Source organism: Nicotiana tabacum, chromosome 6, assembly GCF_000715075.1.
Source record: "Nicotiana tabacum cultivar K326 chromosome 6, ASM71507v2, whole genome shotgun sequence".
Classification (NCBI taxonomy): domain Eukaryota; kingdom Viridiplantae; phylum Streptophyta; class Magnoliopsida; order Solanales; family Solanaceae; genus Nicotiana; species Nicotiana tabacum.
Window position 1 is genome coordinate 204294270 of NC_134085.1, and position 18666 is coordinate 204312935.

The window sequence follows — 18666 nt, forward strand, 5'->3', positions numbered from 1 at the left end:
TATAATGTACCTTACATTGATATTTATATATTTAATAAAATTGGGATTGAGGAATTACTGTTATCCTGTGGACCGGACACGTGCACATGTTGCATGCATTTAAGATACTATCACATTGATTGATGAAAACTGAAAGCAACAAATATGAATAAAACGAGAATTTGGAAATTCGCACCTTACGCATCAAATATTAATGCCTTTCATGCTATACTAGAAAAATTAATACTAGTGTAATAAAATGGTTGCTTTTGCTCCATCGGATCTCCGTTGGGCGATTCACGCGCCGGCTGGCCTTCCGTCTTTCTCCGCCGGAGAACCCGTCGCTGCCGTTGGTAGTCCACCGCAGATGCTGAGGCCACGCGCAGGTGGTAAAACCAGCCCTAAGCCCTCTGTTTGTACGGCCGATGAGCTTCATTACGTTCCCCTTCCCAACAATGAATGGAAACTCGCCCTATGGCGCTACTTGCCTTCACCACAGGTGCTCTACATTGAAATTGAACTCTATAATATGTTTATAGAAAATCTAAAAAAATATTATTACATTACACATTAATATACATATATATTAAGCTTGAAAAGCCTCGTTCCCCTTTACCTTCCGAATATTATAGATATAATGTGAAAATGCGTGTGCAGCGGAGCCGCAGGAATCATCCTCTGTTATTATTGTCCGGAGTAGGCACTAATGCCATTGGCTATGATCTTGCTCCTGGTGTAAGTCTCTGCTTTTTTATTCCTCCTCAACAAGCCCCACTGGGCTACTCCTTTTTCCAAGTTTTACGGGCATCTTGTTGATGATAGAGTATTTGCTTATACCTTCAAGATTTTCCTTTGCACACTTTTTGTCCTGTCGTACGTAATGCATTAGCAGAGTAACTTGTATGTTAAGTCCATGGCTCATAAGACGATTTGGCTGTATCCTATTCTCTTAATAACTGATACGCTAACATCAGTACATTTCCTCCAATCTTTCACCTCCAATAATGGGATGGTTGTTTCATGATTAACATTTATTTGTTTAAATGTCCAAGGTAGGGGTAAGGTATGCATACACACTACTCTGCCCAGACTCCACTTGTGGGATTTCACTGGGTTTATTGTTGTTGTTGTCCAAATTTTATAACAGCCTGTGAAAATTACCATACCATCTATGCTTCTGGAGATAGTTTTTTCACACTTTATTATCGTAAATGTACAATATATTGTACACCATGTACCTGTCCAATTACAAAGTTCAGTCATCTCATTATACCTGAGGGTATGGTGCTTTTTCTGCTCTCTTAGATTGTTCATACGGCTTTCGTCAATATGTAGTGCAAGATAAAAGCAAAAGATATCTGTGTGAGCTGATGTGGATTGTTAAACTTTATTCTGATTTCGCAGTTTTTGGTTTGTCTTTGATTTTAGCTAGATGTCAGTTTGATGGTTAACTTTCAAATGAAATTTTTTGATTACTCTGCAGTCATCTTTTGCACGATATATGTCTCACCAAGGATTTGATACTTGGATTCTTGAAGTTCGAGGAGCTGGCTTGAGCGCAAAAGTTAGTCAAGATGAAGGTCAGTGTTAATGGATTATTTATCCCTTAGCATACAAAATCAATCAGGAAGCAATTGGAAAAAAATGTAAAACCCTGTTAAAAAGGCGGTTTCATTGCCATCACATTCATATTTGGGTAAAAAATTCAGGATTACAAGATGCAACACAAGTGTCTACTATTACAAGCCAACTCAGGGAATTTGGTCACGGACTTGGAAATATTGTTGAGGAAAGTCAACAACCAATCTCTCAGTTTACTGGTCTGCAAAACCGCTTTTCTATTACAGTAGAAGATTTCTTGAAACAGCTTCATCTGATTGGGAAGTATAACTGGGACTTCGATCATTACTTGGAAGAAGATGTGCCTACAGCGGTGAGGTGACATCTCGTGGCATGGATTTTGAATAGATTGGTCTTTATCTCCTTGTGTAATATAATACAGGAGCTTTTCTAAGATTATTATATTTATGCACTTGACTTGCATTAGTTACTAGTTAGTGCTTCTGTTTTTGTTTATGTAGATGGACTACATAAGGAACCAATGCAGACCGAAGGACGGAAAGTTGCTCGCTATTGGCCATTCTATGGGAGGTATCTTGCTGTATGCAATGCTCTCACAAAATGGTATAACACCTTCTGATCCATCACTACTCTTGTATTTTCTAGTCTTAGGTTTGGGGAAAAATGGTAGCCCAAGTTAATCAAATAATCCTTTGGTTTGTGCTTTGGTTTTTTATTCAGCAAAAGGAACGATTACTAGCAGTGTGTTTATTATTAAACAATTACTCCTCGAGAGTCAATTTGACTAAATCTCATAGCTAAAAGCAGGATAGACTAATTTATCTCAAAATTTAGATATTTTAAACTAACCAATGAGTACTATAAGTTGCAATTCTCCTAGTATCAAAATGGTGAAATTAGGTCTAAGTTTATTTAGTCTGTATCTTGGAAAGAGAAAAGTGCCGCCAAACATTTTGGTAAAGAGGGACGATATGTGTCACTTCATGCAGTATATATATACATGCATATAAATTAATGTGTATCAATTTACCAGGTTCCAGAGGAAAGTGCACCGAGTTGGCATCAGTCATCACTTTGGGTTCATCACTGGACTACACTACTTCACGGTCATCCCTGAAAACACTTTTACCCTTAGTAAGTAAAATGGAAGACATCATGTGGTGCACTTTAGGGTTTCAAATATACTGCAACTTTTGCTTATCTCTAATGTGATGAAAGGAGGATTTTAATTGTTGGTGGATGCACAGGTAGATCCTGCAAAGGCTGTGAATCTTCCAGTTGTTCCACTCGGAGCATTACTCGCAGCCATCTATCCTCTTGCATCTCATCCTCCATATCTCTTATCATGGTTAAATCCTCAGATATCTGCGGAAAATATGATGCATCCGGAAATGTTTGAGAGACTTGTCTTGAAAAACTTTTGTAAGTATGGCTGGTTTTCTTTCTTCGTTGAAGATCATAACCATCACTGAGAAGAGATGCAAAACATGATTGACTTGTGGGGTTTTCTTTGTCAGCTCCATTTATTGATTCTCTACTTTTATGGTTAGTCGCTTCCTGCTAGTGAAAGCCTTAAAGGGAAATGATATAATTGGTTCCATCTTAGGTGAACTGTTGACTTGGGATGACAAGTGCACTCCATCCTAAACAAGATTGGTATCCTTGTACGGCATTACACAAGAACAGCAATATCCAACAGGCAATCAAGTTTTTTTCACACTGTTCGTAGAAGCATTTGCCTGTGATAGGTGTTATTATACAAGAAATCTTGTTTCACTTTCTTAGTTTTCCACGGCTGTCGATTATCATGGACTGCTATGTCATTGCACAAATGAATCTAACGTTTTACTCCAATCATTTGGGTGTCATCACATATATTCTACCTGAGGACATCAGCACATTTGAACTTGGATAGTTTATAATGTTATGTTTCTGTTACTCTGTGCTGTACTCCATTAAAACTTTTAAAAAACTTTAGTTTAAAAAACACTCGCATTTATTGTAGACAAAAAAGCATAACAAGAATTTATTTCTGAAATTACTCTAAATTTAACCATACCAACTCTCTGTCAAGCAGATCCCCGTCCAAGTATTTTGATGTATAAATTGACTGAGTTTGTCAACTGTTGTGTTGCATCAACCGTCTTTGAGACCATTAGACCATTGCTAACATGTTGCTAACATCTATCATAAAGCCTTCAATAGATTAAAATGTTGCATCCTTACTGAATAAGAATATAAGAAAGAAAAAAGATAAAAGAAACTCTTTGAGTACTTTTTCGGCATTATTTATGGAGTATCACATGGTTACATTTGTGCAGGCACTATTCCTGCTAAACTTCTGTCACAGCTATCAACAGTCTTCCAAAAGGGTGGTCTAAGGAATAGAAGTGGGACTTTCTTTTACAAAGACCATCTTCACAAAAGCAATGTGCCTGTTTTAGCTCTTGCAGGGGACAGAGACCTTATTTGTCCTCCTGAAGCTGTGTATGGTAGAATATCATTTTGTGATTTGTTATCATGCTCACTCATATATTTACCTTCTTCCGGTCATTTCTTTAAGCTGACTGCTAACTTTTTACTGCCATGTTAACCTACTAGAAACTGCCAAGCTGATTCCTGAAGACTTGGTCACGTATAAAGTTTTTGGTGAACCTCGGGGTCCAAATTATGGCCATTATGATCTAGTCGGTGGACGAATGGTATGTGATATAAAATTAGTTTTTCAATTTTTTCCAAATTTTATTAACCTAAATGGACCTATTATTAAGCAGAAGAAGTTCTAAATGCAGGCCTTCTATCAAGTATACCCATATATAATTGAATTCCTCAGTCGACATGATAGAGTGTAGCATCCTCTGCAACCAGTGCCGAGTTAAGTTGTAGCAGATTACTAACTCTTTCATCGATGGATTATCTCTGCCACAGTGAAAATATTGTGCAACAGTGGGAGAAGCTTAACCTTTAATCCTACATGGGATGCATGGGACATGAGATGGGCGTCAAGACAGCAGCTCAAACAATCCAACTCTAGTGATATGTACGTTGAGTTCCATTTGAAAGATAACTAGGAACCACTGTGGGTAAGAGATATGCAGTTATGAAGCATGAAAAATACAATTCATTCATAGTGCAGTTGCATTTATGGCCATTTTGATTTTGCTCTAATTTCATTGTTATAGCAATAGAGATATTGAGGTTGACGTCGTGCCCACTCACAGTCCACAAATCTTGATCACAAAATGAAGGAATCAAGGTCCATTTATTTTGGCGAAAGTGATTGCCTGGTACTGACCCACTATTAAGAAAGCTCAATGCACTTCACTTAAATATGACTATATGAGATGGCCCACTCCTTAAATGGTAACATGATGGTGTCAAGTTTTCCATTATCTAGACCAAAATACCCACCTCAATAAAGATACGTATACCAGATGCAGCACTTGTCAATTTGAGCCTCACATCTATTTTCATCCAATAATTTCCCCTCTAGCAATAAAGTTGCGGTTTGGTGCTGGGGTGCAAATATAAACAAACGGACTAAACTGCCATGAAATTTGAATTGTATTATGAAGCACCAAACCAATCTTGACATAGAATAGCAGAAACTCATCTGAAATACATGTAAAATTAATTGTAGTAGATTTTGTACCATTCAACCCTGTACTCAAACAAGAAGGCTAATACATTGTATACCACTCGTTTCAACCCATATTGGATTGCCACTCAAACAACAGAACCATCAGTCTCAGTAATAAAATAGGATAGAAACGCCCTGTAAAGAATTTTCTAGCTTGTAATGACAACAGAAGCTATACAGAAAGAACAACAGGTTCATGAGGGGTGGAAATGTTTTTGATGTTTAGTCATTAGACATAGCTGCAGATTTACAGACGGGGCAACTATTTTTTTGCATTAGCCACTGCTTTATACAACGAATGTGATAGAAGTGTCCACAATCCAGCTTTCCCATCTCATCCTCAGCCTCATATTCCTCCTGTATTGGGAGAAGCAGAAAGGACAAAGTGTCAACTGTTAGAACAACCAAACTAAGTTTTCAAGAAAAGCAAGTAACGAAAATAATGTCTAGAGATTTTTTTTTAGAAATAAACCTGACAGATGCTGCACTTCCTTTCCAATTCTGTGCGGATAAGAGAGAAATTATTCAAAAAGAAGGGCCTGGTCCTTCTAACACATCGAGCTATCTCGTCTTCTCTCAATCCTGTGTTGACATATCCAATTTTATCACCAAGTTCCAGCAATTCCTGTTTATTTAAACGGTGATCATTGATTATGAGAAGATGAGATATATTTAAAAGGATGGCTAGATTGACAAGGGAATGACTTGCCTCATATGACATGTTATCCACGTCAAGTCTCAAGTCCCGATATCGATCAAGACCAACTGTCCTTCCTCCCATAAGACTATTTTGAAGCATCACAATCTGCAATCACACCCCACAAAGATCATGCATATTATCTTCCTAAGATTGGTTCCAGTTGATCCATGGCAGTCAGGCAGAATACAGGAGATTACAGTGACAAAGTATTGTAGACTATCACATTTCAGAACCTTAAGCAAACATTATCCCCCAAAGTCCATGCACATTATCCCATTGTGCATTTCTCCTCAACTCTTAAACAAGGATACTCCATTAAATTAGGACCACAGACGGCTTTACCATTATTAAGATCATAAAGCAATTTAAGGCATGGCAATTGGAAGGACAGAAATCAGATTAAGTTTATGATGTTTCCCAAAAGAGAAAACACTTTTGTTTACTATGTCTCTTAAACTATAGCATCAAACTGAATTAACCTCTGGGGTTGGTCTGGTGGCAATTGACTTGAGCCTTGGGGTTTGCTCCCTTTCAAGGTCTCAAGTTCGAAACCCACTGGGTGCAAACAATTTCTGAGGGCCATCGGACTGGGTAAAACCTGAATTAACCGTGGTGCACTTGCGAGAAACTCCTTACCGAGGGCCTGTGCACCCCCGGGAATAGTCGGGGCTCGAAGAAACTCGGACACCCGGTGCAAATCAAAAAAAAAAACTATAGCATCAAACTTTGACAGCATTGAGCCAATGATGCTCAATTCCTGTGATAAAACGAGCACGAGCATTTCCTTGTGGGGCTAAGCATGACCTCTCATTTAATTTTATTTGGCACTCACAACTAATTTAAACAAGTCAATAAACGATATGCTGGGTATCTTCCTAGCTAACCAGACATATTTAAAACACTAAGGTAAAAATCGTTAGCAGGATGCATCAGCATGCAAAGCCTCTATACCAAGCTGCTCAGATTGCTGTGTTCCAGCAATAATTTGGACAAAAAGTTGTGCAAAAACCTATTTCCCTTATATCGTTTCCTTCTAAAGAAAATGATAATTGTAGAATTAATAGATATTCTAAAGAGTCGAGATCATTGTTCAGCAAGGTACTGTGGGATCATAGCTAGATGCTCCTGAGCACCGGAAAACTAACTTTTACTTGGACATTCGCGCACGAATGACAACTTCGCAATTTACATGACAAAAGGCAGTGAAGCAGCAAGATATAACTAAATCTGTGTGGCAGTAAAGTATGTATTAACTCACCTCAGCAAGCCCTTCCGGGTAACCATGGCGAGAATGCCGATGATGCCTAGATGCAAATAATTCTACTTGGGATCGCGGCACACCAAGGCTACTTTCCATATCCAGAAAAGGGTTGTCTTCTGGGCTCACCATTCTTCGTACAGGATATGTAGTTCGCTGTACAGAAACAAAAGGAAACAATTGTTAGATTTGCAAGAATTAACTTGTGTAAACCTTATAACCAACTTTATAAAAAAATAAAACGTAAACTATATACTCAACATTCATCTACTGACTCCATTAAGCTGAAGTTACAACATAAATTCAAAAGTGAAACTGGTGAGAAAATGAATTACTGTCACTTCACAGCGAGGCAAAGAAGTACAAAAGCGAGAAAAACAAGCAGAACTGACAATGAGAGATCGAGCAGAAGGATAACCAAGCATGACCCTTTTTTTCTTTTTTATTATGTAGGATCAGTAAGCATGACTTACCAAATAACTTTGAGAATCAAAAACTTCAATTCTTTGAGGGAAAGATGGTAAAATGCAGTATTAGAAATATCAGCAATTGACAAGTCTAAAGGACGTATGCTACAGCATAGAGAGCAGGGAGGTAAAGAGATGACATCCTAATCCACTGAGGAGCACCTTCCCACTTTCATCATCAGCTAACTCTAAACATAAACCAGCTAATGAATTAAATTAAAAGATAATGTTACCACTGAAAGCTAATTTCAGAATAACAGATATAACAATGAGAGAGAAATTGCCTTGACCCTGAAATTCAACCTGGTGAAAGATATAAAGGGTGGTCCGGTGCACTAAAGTAAAGGGACGAACCACAAGGGTCTACTATACGCATCCTTAACCTAGTGAAAGATGCTTCACCAAAAGTCCAAGAGAAAATCCAAAGCTTAAGACTTAAAGATCATATGAAACCAAGAACAATAAGTAAAATCCAACAGTAAACAAACTAGGCCTATTAATTCTCATGTTGAAGCAATCTACAATCAAGAAAACAAAACATAACAGTACCTCTCTAGGGGTAACCTTGTCATTTTCAATTCTTCCCCTACCAGAGACGGGTCTTCTTGAAACAACACAATCAACAGAAGCAGCATCAGTAGTTAGTCCAATTCCAGGACCACACCAAACATCAGGAACACCCACACAGCTCGATGATGATGACGTGTTATTCAGTATAACATTAATATTATTGCACCCAATCCCTCCTCCGTTAACATTAACAGCAGAATTAACGGATTTGTTCTTGTTGCTGTTCTGTTTTTTCTTCTTGACTCTCTTGGAATCCCAGTCAGCAGAAGTTCTAATTACAGCAGGAACCGACACTTGTGATGAAGCCGTACAACCAAGTCCTCTAAATGTCGTAAAGTTTTTCTTTTTAGTGGAAATAACTGTAGAGGTGGTACTGGTTGTTGTTGGGTTTTCATGGGTTGGACTTGTAGGAGAAAATGGTGCTAAAAGTAGAGAGGAAATTGTAGGCTTTGAGCGAGTAGAAGAAGATAATATTGGAATTGGATCTAAATCTTGTTGTTGGTTTTGGGTTCTGGATTTTCTGTATCTAATTTGGTCTGAAATATTTGAGCTTTCTGAAAATACTACAGGCATGGTTGTGAACTGTAGAGGAAAATAACTATGGAATTCAAGAATTTTGGTTATTTTTGGAAAGAATTGATTTTGGTTATAGAGAGAGTAGTGACAATATTTTAGGTGGAAGCTAAAGGAGAAAGGATGAAATTCAGAGGGAAAGAATGAGGATGTCAGAGAAGCAGCATTTCAGAATTCAGAGGAAGAAGGAGAGAAACACAAGAATAATGAAGTGAAGAGGAAGAGGAAAGATAATATATTTCCTCCTTAGTGGTAGGAGTACTTTTTAAATTAAAATATCATTTTATGAGAAATAAACCTTTTTTATATTTCATAATCATATTAGTATGGAAGTAGATAACTTAATCCATTTTTCTTTGTTAAATTTCTATCTTATCTGAGGCACTGCTAATCTTTACTTTAAATATAAAATTTTACAAGTAACTTTTAAATTTTTATTTTATCAAGTATTTCCTATATGCCAAAATAAAGTGGGGTTTGGGGGAAGGAATATGAAAAGATGAGGTGGAGGAATTTTTAGCAGTTAGGGTTGTTTGATTATTATGTATTCGGGAAAATAATGTATGTATTAATTTTAATATTATTAATTCTTGTTTGGTAGTAGTATTTTTCATTTTATGTATAACTAGTAATTTATACATGTATTAGTTATACACCTTATTCAGTACTATTTTTATACATAGTAAATCATGGCATTAGCAATACCATATAATTCTTAATACATGAATAAGAATATACAAAGACAGAACTGCCCTTTCAAAAACTTTTCCAAACAGTCGAATGGTATTTTTGTAACAAATAACTACAACAACAACAACATCCCAGTATAATCCCACAAGTGGAGCCTGGGAAGGGTAATATGTACGCGGACCTTACCCCTACCCCGAGGGGCAGAGAGGCTGTTTTCAGGAGACCCTCGGCTCAAGAGAGCAACAAGAGACAATATATTAGTACTATCAATAGACTCATAATAAATAACATAAAATAACAAAATAACAACAATATAAGAAATATAGGAAATACGAAAAGGATGGAGAAAAGGATGTAAGGTATACTAATATCCAACAGATACAGCCCTGCATCAGTAGCTGATCAGTAGCATCCTAAGACTAACTCCTAAATGGCTAGTCTCACTCTAGTGCGATTGTAGTAATATTCACAAACTTCCCCTAACCTACAACCTTAATGTTCGACCTCCACAATTCCCTGTCAAGGGCGATGTCCTCAGAAATCCTAAGTCGTGTTATGTCCTGCCTGATCACCTCCCCCCAATACTTCTTAGGTCTCCATCTACCTCTCTTCGTGCCCACCACAACCAGTCGCTCACACCTCCTCACTGGTGCATCAGTGCTCCTCCTCTGAATGTGCTCAAACCATCTGAGTCTTGCTTCCCGCATCTTGTCCTCCATGGGGGCCACGCCCACCTTCTCTCGAATATCTTCATTCCTAATCTTGTTCATCCTTGTATGCCCGCACATCCACCTCAGCATCCTCATCTCTACTACTTTCATCTTCTGGATGTGTGAATTTTTAACCGGCCAACACTCGGTCTCATACAACATAGCAGGCCTAACCACTGCTCTATAAAATAACTCTTTAAAATAATTATACAATACATATTATTTTTAGGCGTAATACATACGGAGACACCTAAAGTTGGCACAATCTTTCACTTAGACACTTAAACTAGACCTCTTTCCAATTAGACACGTTTCTTAGGCAATTCTCATACCAATTAGACACGTTTTTTGCTGGCTTATTAATTAACCAAGCGCGTGTTCTGCAATCTCCGTCTACGTGGCAAAAATAACCATTATAAATCGTGCCACATCATTTTATTTGTCCACCTCAGCTATATAGTGTTATTTCCACTAAAATACAGATAATGAAGTTTGAATTGACCAAGTGTGGTACCGTGTCATCAACGGGAAGAGAATGAGCAGAGGTATCGACAACAACAATAGGAGGAAGAAGAAGGCGGAAGACGACGAGGTTGAAGAGCTGCTGCGGGCGGCAGAGGATGATGTATTCCTCAAGCTCAGCCTCAATTCCCATATGGCTCGTGGTTCTTCCACCCAATTCATCGATCCAGATCTCGATCAACGTTTCTGTGCCCTCAAATCCAAGCAAACCCCCAAAATCAAAAACCCTATTCCCCAACAACCATGTTCAACCTCTACAGCTTCCGATGTTAACTTGTTTCCCAAATTTGCAGCTCTCAAAAGCTCTCTTCCCGCTTATTCTTCTTCGGCTAACCAACAGGCTGCGGAGGAGAATGAAGAGGCTGACGATGAAGTTGAGAAGGTGATTAAGCGGGCCATTGATGCTGCTAGGCTTGACCCTTCACCTCCCTCTGACACTGATGAAGATGAAAATAGTGAGGATGATGTCAGCTAAGCGGAAATGATTTATGAGTGTATGTGGTATCCTTTTTGTTTTCTTCCAATCACAAATACTCACCTTTTCGTTTTCGGCTGAATTTGAATCTGGTATGGGATTCGAAAGAAGAATAGCGATTTGAGTCGGAGAATATGACGGAAAGTGGAGGAGGCAATGGTGGAAATGGTGGTGGACATAAAGAAGAAGAAGAAAATAAAAAAAAAACAAAAAAAATCTGTTTTTTGGGATTTTCACGCGCCCATATTGGGTGAAACTCACTTTATGTGCCAACTCAGCAAGAAGTGTTTAATTGGAACAAAGTTCATGTAACGTACGTGCTCAATAGGAACTCTCTTAAGTTCAGGTGTCTAAATGAAAGATCGTGTCAACTTTAAGTGTCTCCGTATGTATTACGCCTTATTTTTAATACACCAAACCAAATATGTAGTTGATAAGAAATTATCTCAACATAACTAATCATAGCATAATTAATCCCAACATTACTAATTATTCTTATACACCCAGCCAAACGACCCCTCGGAGCATTTACTGTTCGTATTATGCACCTTTTTAGTCCTTTATCTTTGCACGGAAACTCTTCGTGTTTCCGAACAAAGAGGGGCAGCTGTGAGCACGTGATTTTTGTTTCGCACGACAATCGCTCCAAAAGAAATAAAAAATAATAATAATTGGCCCCGCTGTACAAATTTTGGATTTTTACATGGCACTTTGTTGGTTATTTGCGATTTTTGCCCATTTTTACTTTATTAAAACAAAATACAAAAAATGTGTGTGTCATGCATAATTCGAACCGTAATCCGGTCGTTAAATAAAAAATCATAAATAGGCATCTTCGTCCGTGATTTTATTTTGTTTGACTTTACCTGTTTTGAAATACTTTAGTGTGTGTGCAAATAATTGAATTGAGTGTGTATTTAATTTTAATTTGATTTTTTGCTTAGTTTGTTTTTAAAATAAATAAGAAAAAGAAATAAAAAAAAAAAAGAGAAAAGACCCCTCCTTCTTCCGGATTGGGCCAATTTATTAAAATTGGCCCAAACAAGCAATGCCCAAACCAGGCCTGCCCGGTCCAGTCCAACCTGATACCCAAGGTGTCCAAACGACGCCGTTTTAATAAAGCCTGATCTGGGCCGTTGATCTCAAATTGATCAACGGCCAAGATCAATTCCCCATAACCCACCAACAAACCCGACCCGTCTCACCCGGACCGACCCCAACCCTTTACCCTTGAAACGACGTCGTTCCCTGTTAGCCGAAGGATCCTGGCCCTTCATCTCATCTCATCCAACGGCCAGGATCCACTCACCCACTAACTATATAAGCTCATAATCTTACCCTGCCCCCCTATCCGAACCCCAGCCTCGTCGTCTTCACCAGAACCCCCAAACCCTAGAGCCGCCCCTGTACTCTTCGCCATGAAAGTCGGCGGCATGGACGCCGGTGACCTTCCCCTTAACACCCTAGGATCCCCTTGCCATCCTGAACATGGATCTGTTAACCATGTAGTTCGAATCCCTCCCCACCTTCTCGAATCTTCATTTGAAGATTCGAGTCAAAACTCGATCTACACAGTTTAACCCCAGTTTCACACCAGACACTCCCCAGATCCCCCTCGTGACCAAACCATACTTGGTTTGGTCCGAATCTGACCAGGGAAGCATGAATCCCAGATCTGAGTTTTGGAAATTTTGTAGTTCTTCGTCACTGGTTCAACCGAAGAGATTAAGGTCTAATGGACTTTAATCAAAGTGTTTCTCATCTGAGAAACACTTCGATTAAAGTCCGTTCAGCTTTAAGAAAGGTCTGTTCAAATCCAAGTCAAGACTTTTGATTTTTCGAGTTTTAAGGTTAGTCTGCTTTCTTTTCTTTACTTGTTTTAGTCCGTGTGATTTGTGTTTAAAAGCTGTTCATGATTATTGAAATCTGTGGTCCTTGACTTTCATCAACTGCCCCTTGACCACTTTGCCTGAACTTCTGTTGTTTGATTAAGCCCTTCCATTTGTTCTGACAATGTGTATGAAAGTGTTGTGCAATTAGCTGATTTTCAATTTGGACTGACTAGTTGACTCCTCAAGTGCAATTCTGTTTAGTCAGTATAATTCGAATCATGCATCGATACTGTTTAAATGTCTGATTTTTGGCTACGATTGTGTATGTTAATGCTAATATAGTCGAGTCGACATGTGTCGTCAATTAGTTTCAACTGCCTGAACAAAATAAATCGATTGGCTTCTGTTGAACATTTGCCTGAATCAATTAAGAACCAAGTTCAATTACTTGTAGTTGTTAATATGATTTCAGAAACCTAAGGCTTGATCTGTAATTGAAATCTGAGTTGATGGCATGTGCGCTTGTGCACAGCATGTGCATTGTGCACAGCCTGTTTCCTGCATAAAAGGGTTTTTGAGTTAAAAATGGTTTGACAGCATATGCTGTCAGATATATTCTACTGCCCATACCTTGCTTTAGTTTAAAAGTATTAAACCTTTTAAAAGTTAAGTCTGCCAGGGAATGTTGATGGGGGTTAATACTTAAATAACTAATTGGAATCTGAAAATGTGAAGGCACATGGGAGGGGTACTGTGATATTCTAAATAGGCTGTTAAAAGGAGTAGTGTTAAGGCTTATAAAAGGGGGCAGACATCTAACTAAGAGGAGAGGATTAGAGGTGAGAGAACCTAGAAGATTTGAGAAGAAAAAGACACACTGTGAGGAATTTCTGGGAAGGGGCTGCAAAATACACACACATACACACATAGACAGGCATACAGACTTTAAGATCAGATAGATTACACACACACAGACAGAGAAAAAGAGAATACACATAGAAACTTAGTTTGGAGGTTGAGAGTCGAAGGTCTGAAAAGCAGAAAACTGGAAAGAACTTTGTTTGATAACAGAGACAGACAAAACTAGAAATTGCATTCTTCTGGCTGTCTTGATTCCAATGGTCTTGACTTGTTTGTCAAACACTGATTTCTTTTAAATCCAACTGAGTCTGCTGGTTGTGTTTGTTTTACTCTGGGATTTGGTCTAGCTGGGATCTTAGCTCTATTCCAATTATTTTGCTCGTTGCTGCTGCTGCTATTCTGTTTCCTGCTGTTGCTGATTTCCCTATCTTCTTCCTCTTCTCTTTGGCATTTTCAGTATTTCCAGGTACACATCTCAAGTCTCACATTGGTGTAGCTGAATGTAACATTGAAAAAGCATGAATAGAAAGATTTGAAGGAGTTATAATCACCCGTTATTTACTGACTGCCTTTTCATAAATGTTGTTAAGTTTACGTAAATTTTAGTTTATAGCTGATAGAGAATACATTATTAAGCTTGTACTATGTTGATTTGAACTGTGGTGTTTGATTCGTTTAGTAGCATACAGAATGTAAATAGAACTCTTGGAATGTGAAATTATGTAATGTGATTGTTAAAATTAAATTCACTCTTTCAGCATGTATTGAATAAGTAAGGGCAAATGGCTATTAAACCTAGCCAAATATAATACAGTTTTGAATTATCCAGTTTCGATTCCTTTAGGCAGTTTATAGGACTAGTTTTGAACATCATTAGCTACATCTTTTAATAAGAAACTCCCTTAATCCTATTTAAGCGATTTGGTTTGAATTCGACTCAAGGATGTTGTTCGGATTTAAGTATTGCATTTCATCAACCTCATATGTAATCTCTTTGTTCGACCAAAGCATTTTCGTAAGGCATGGCGTCTTTTCACTTTATAAGTAATTAAGCAGAAATTGATAGGAGTCTGGTTTAGGCCAAAGCATATACTTCAATTAGCATACATTTTTCTTTCTTCTATCTCTGGAAACAAAATAATAGAAATGTAGTCACTGTAGGATACCCTTTTAAAATAATGAGACGAGCCTCGCCAAATAAAAATGCAAATTGCGGGGCCCTCAATAATTAACCATAATAAATACTCAGAGTTCGGGCGGACTGTTTAGCGAATTCCATTGTCTTCCCCGAAGATAATAACGCGTTAGACTTTCTAGGCACGACTTAATTAAATTACATTCTTAAATTCGGGTGTGCATTTATGTGACCCAAATTCAAATCTCAACGGAGTCGAAATGTGTTAACAACTACGGGTGCATTGATTGTGACGTGGTTGGAGATGCATTTTCACGACGTTGCAATTCTATAAAAATGAATGATAATAATAAAAGCGGTTTAAACTTAATAAAAGCACATAAGTCATAACATGTATTTAAATCAGATATTTAGCCATTATAACAATTTAAGCGACCGTGCTAGAACCACGGGATTCGAGGGTGCCTAACACCTTCCCTCGGGTCAACAGAATTCCTTACTTAGAATTTCTGGTTCGCAGACTTCATTTGGAAAAGTCGAAAATTTCCTCGATTTGGGATTCAAGATAAACCGGTGACTTGGGACACCAAAAGCCAAACCTTTCCCAAGTGGCGACTCTGAATTAAATAAATAATCCCATTTCGAATATTGTCACTTAAATTGGAAAAACTCCATCGTGCATTTAACCCTTCGGGGCGGGCGCGCAAAAAGGAGGTGTGACAACCACAAATAATGTGCAAGACGTGCATTTTTTTTTTATCATTTATTGCAATTAACTGATACTCCTACTTACTCACTCCGGTTCATTTAAGTGATTTTTTGGTTTTTTTCATACATATTAAAGAAATTACCCTTTAGTATTAATTAACAATAAAATTGATCATATTAACCTTAATTTGTTCATTAGAAATATAACAAACTACTCCTATGCTCTTTACTCCAAGGACAACTTTAAAAAAAAAGGTTAATTCCTTCTTGATATCTGAAAAAATCAAATATTATGGACCAAAAAAAAAAAGACAAAAAATCACTTAAAGTCGACTGAAGGGATTATTTATTTTATTTTGTGTATGTGTTAGTATTGGTTACGTTTGGTGCAAATGATTAGAATCATTTTTGGTTTGGTGAGGATGCATTAATTTTGTCTTCTTTGTTAGCTGCGTGACTGACTAATCAGCTGAGTTGCAATGAAAATGTTTCGAGTGTCAACTTTGGAGCTCTCTAATTTACCTTTTGCTTTACTTTTTTTATTGACAAAGTGAAATGGAAGGGATTCCAAAACAATTAGTGCCAACCAAAAGCAGAAAATCAAAAGAAAAAAAAAACAATTGTTTTTGCCATTTTATTAGTGCGCTTAATGCGAAAGGAACACTTAACAAATTGTCAAAGGGAATCGAACCTAAATCATATTCAAGTCTTTACTCGAAGGCATAGGCATTTATTCTGAAGCTGCTGCCCTATCTAATTTTTCTAATTTTGTTGAAGAGTAAACTATTTTGTTTCACACTTGCATATGAATTCAGGCCCAAATTAAATATACTTAACTCTAACTTTCCTTAATTAAGCAAAAAAAATAGCTGCAACCATAGTTATACTCATCTAGTTTACGTGCATAAGATCGAAAATGGCATGCTTCATTTTGAATCAAGTGAAAAGTTCCGTTAATTTGTTGCAAATAAAAAATAACAATAACAGTATAATCATGGAACCAAATAGTTTAAAACGAGAATGGAAAAAGATAACCAGTGTGGAGTAGTACAGTGTTACTAATATTTAAATGGGGTCCAGAAATCAAGAATCACAAGGTCAAACAATAGCCGGTGCAAATAACACCATAATAGTATCTATTTTTGGCGTCAAGTTTACACTTCCTTTAAGTGGGAAAACAGATTTAAATCATCATGTGATAACGTAAAAGCTCTACTCTATTTTTGACCTATAAAACATGTCTTCACTGTAAACCATGAAAAATCTCCCCATATTCTTCCCGTGAATTATGTCTTTTCTAATCTATACTACTACCTTTGACAAGTCAAAGTACAAAATCAAAATTATATTGCCTCCCTTTCACATTATTAATTGTAATTTTTAAAAATAAGTATCTCAAATTATCTGTCATTTTAGATATAATCAATTTATTTTCTTATTTTACCCTTAATAGTAGACGGAGATGACACATAAATAAAGTAAATATTAAATGAAGAAAAATCATATCTTAAGACATAAATAAACAGAAGCGGACCTACGTTGAGGGATTGGGACTACCAGAACCCGTTAGCTTCGGCAAATAGACTATATATATATATATATATATATATTTATATATACAGTACAAATCCCTCAAATATTTTATGTGACCCCCTAAAATTACAAAATTTGGACAGAGGAGCTGGTTTATAAAAGTGTTCAAGTACCTTCATTCTCTTGACGGCCCATGTTCAAATAAGAGTAAATTAGTCAAAAATCCCTCCGAATTAAAGTTTTCTTAATGGGTGTTTACTATTACAGACTAATATTTATCTTTCAAAAGCAGTTCTTAGGATATTTGCCTAAAAACCTTTATTTGCAAACACAGAAAAAACTACTACAGTAAAATTTTTGTGTTGTCAAAAAGGTTTCTCCCTGCTCCTTAATTGAAATTAAATTACTTAATGTATTTTATCACTACTGAAATTTTAAATTCTAGTCTTTAAAATTTATATTCACTTCATTTGGTGAATAATTTCACTTTATGCTCAAGTGATACCAAAGTTGAACTTCAAAATTTCTGTCTTCTCCCTCCTCTTATCTGCGAAGCTATTCTTTCGTAAGATGTAAAAAGAAAGAAATGAGAATCTAGTACTGTACATATGATGAATGCTGGTGTTACTTTTCGAGGCAGAATGAATTAATGAAGATAGCGACAGTATTTATTATAGTACCATCTCTTGTTTCTACACAGCCTACAGGTATACTTTTTACAGCTAATTATCACTCTCATTTTGCCACCAAATGTTTGCTTTTATTTTAATTTCTTTATACTATTTTTAGATTGCTAAACTTCAGAAGAAAAAAAAAAAAAAAAGGAAAAAGCCTCCACCGGAGTTTTTTTTGGTTTTCTACTCGGTGTTCGGTACCCACATTGGAGCCCGGTTATATCCGGATTCGCTCCGAGTAAGGCTCCATTCGGGGGGTAGCGCTCCCTACCCTGGAGTTGGCAAAACAATAAGCTCTCGTATGGTCATAAAATTTGGAAGTTTTTTTTTAAAATATTTATTTCTTTATAGATTTTAACCAATTTTTAGCAGATTTTGAAAAAAATCTTCAAATCTCAAAAACAGCTCTAGAGAAGTTTACTTATAGTTTTAAAAGTTCTACTCCCAGAAAACTTCAAATTCTTTTCGAGTAAAATGTACGGCCAAACACATTTTTAAGTTTCAAAAACTATTTTTTATCTCCTCTTAAAAAACTCATTTTTTTTTTCAAATTTCAACCAAATTTATGTCCAAACGCTAGTTAACTCCACCAAAGTTTGCAAGATACTTCCTCTATTTCATTGTAGTTATGCTCACACCCATTAAATAATAAATACACGATTTAGTTTATTGAATTACTCTTATTAAAAAAAATTGAGAGTTGAATAGTATTAAAAAGAACTATTATTGCTTTAATATTAAGGTCATTTATTGAAAGT

General features: G+C 36.8%; 3 protein-coding genes across 3 annotated transcripts; 2 read left to right on the forward strand and 1 right to left on the reverse strand.

Moving 5' to 3' along the window:
- Positions 1-122: 122 nt before the first annotated feature.
- Positions 123-4711, forward strand: LOC107793074 (uncharacterized). Its single transcript, XM_016615357.2, has 10 exons — positions 123-478; positions 637-714; positions 1463-1559; positions 1689-1912; positions 2061-2163; positions 2594-2694; positions 2808-2982; positions 3882-4052; positions 4162-4262; positions 4353-4711. The coding sequence occupies exons 1-10, from the start codon at positions 239-241 to the stop codon at positions 4410-4412; spliced, it is 1350 nt and encodes a 449-aa protein (XP_016470843.1). The 5' UTR covers positions 123-238; the 3' UTR covers positions 4413-4711.
- Positions 4712-5148: 437 nt separating this feature from the next.
- LOC107793076 (uncharacterized) lies at positions 5149-9007 on the reverse strand. The gene is made up of 5 exons (XM_016615360.2): positions 8175-9007; positions 7159-7314; positions 5910-6005; positions 5673-5825; positions 5149-5557 (listed from the first exon to the last, which is right to left on the reverse strand). The coding sequence occupies exons 1-5, from the start codon at positions 8766-8768 to the stop codon at positions 5423-5425; spliced, it is 1134 nt and encodes a 377-aa protein (XP_016470846.1). The 5' UTR covers positions 8769-9007; the 3' UTR covers positions 5149-5422.
- A 1696-nt stretch (positions 9008-10703) lies between these two features.
- On the forward strand, positions 10704-11165 carry LOC142182289 (uncharacterized). Its single transcript, XM_075256501.1, has one exon. The coding sequence runs from the start codon at positions 10704-10706 to the stop codon at positions 11163-11165; it is 462 nt and encodes a 153-aa protein (XP_075112602.1).
- Positions 11166-18666: the final 7501 nt, after the last annotated feature.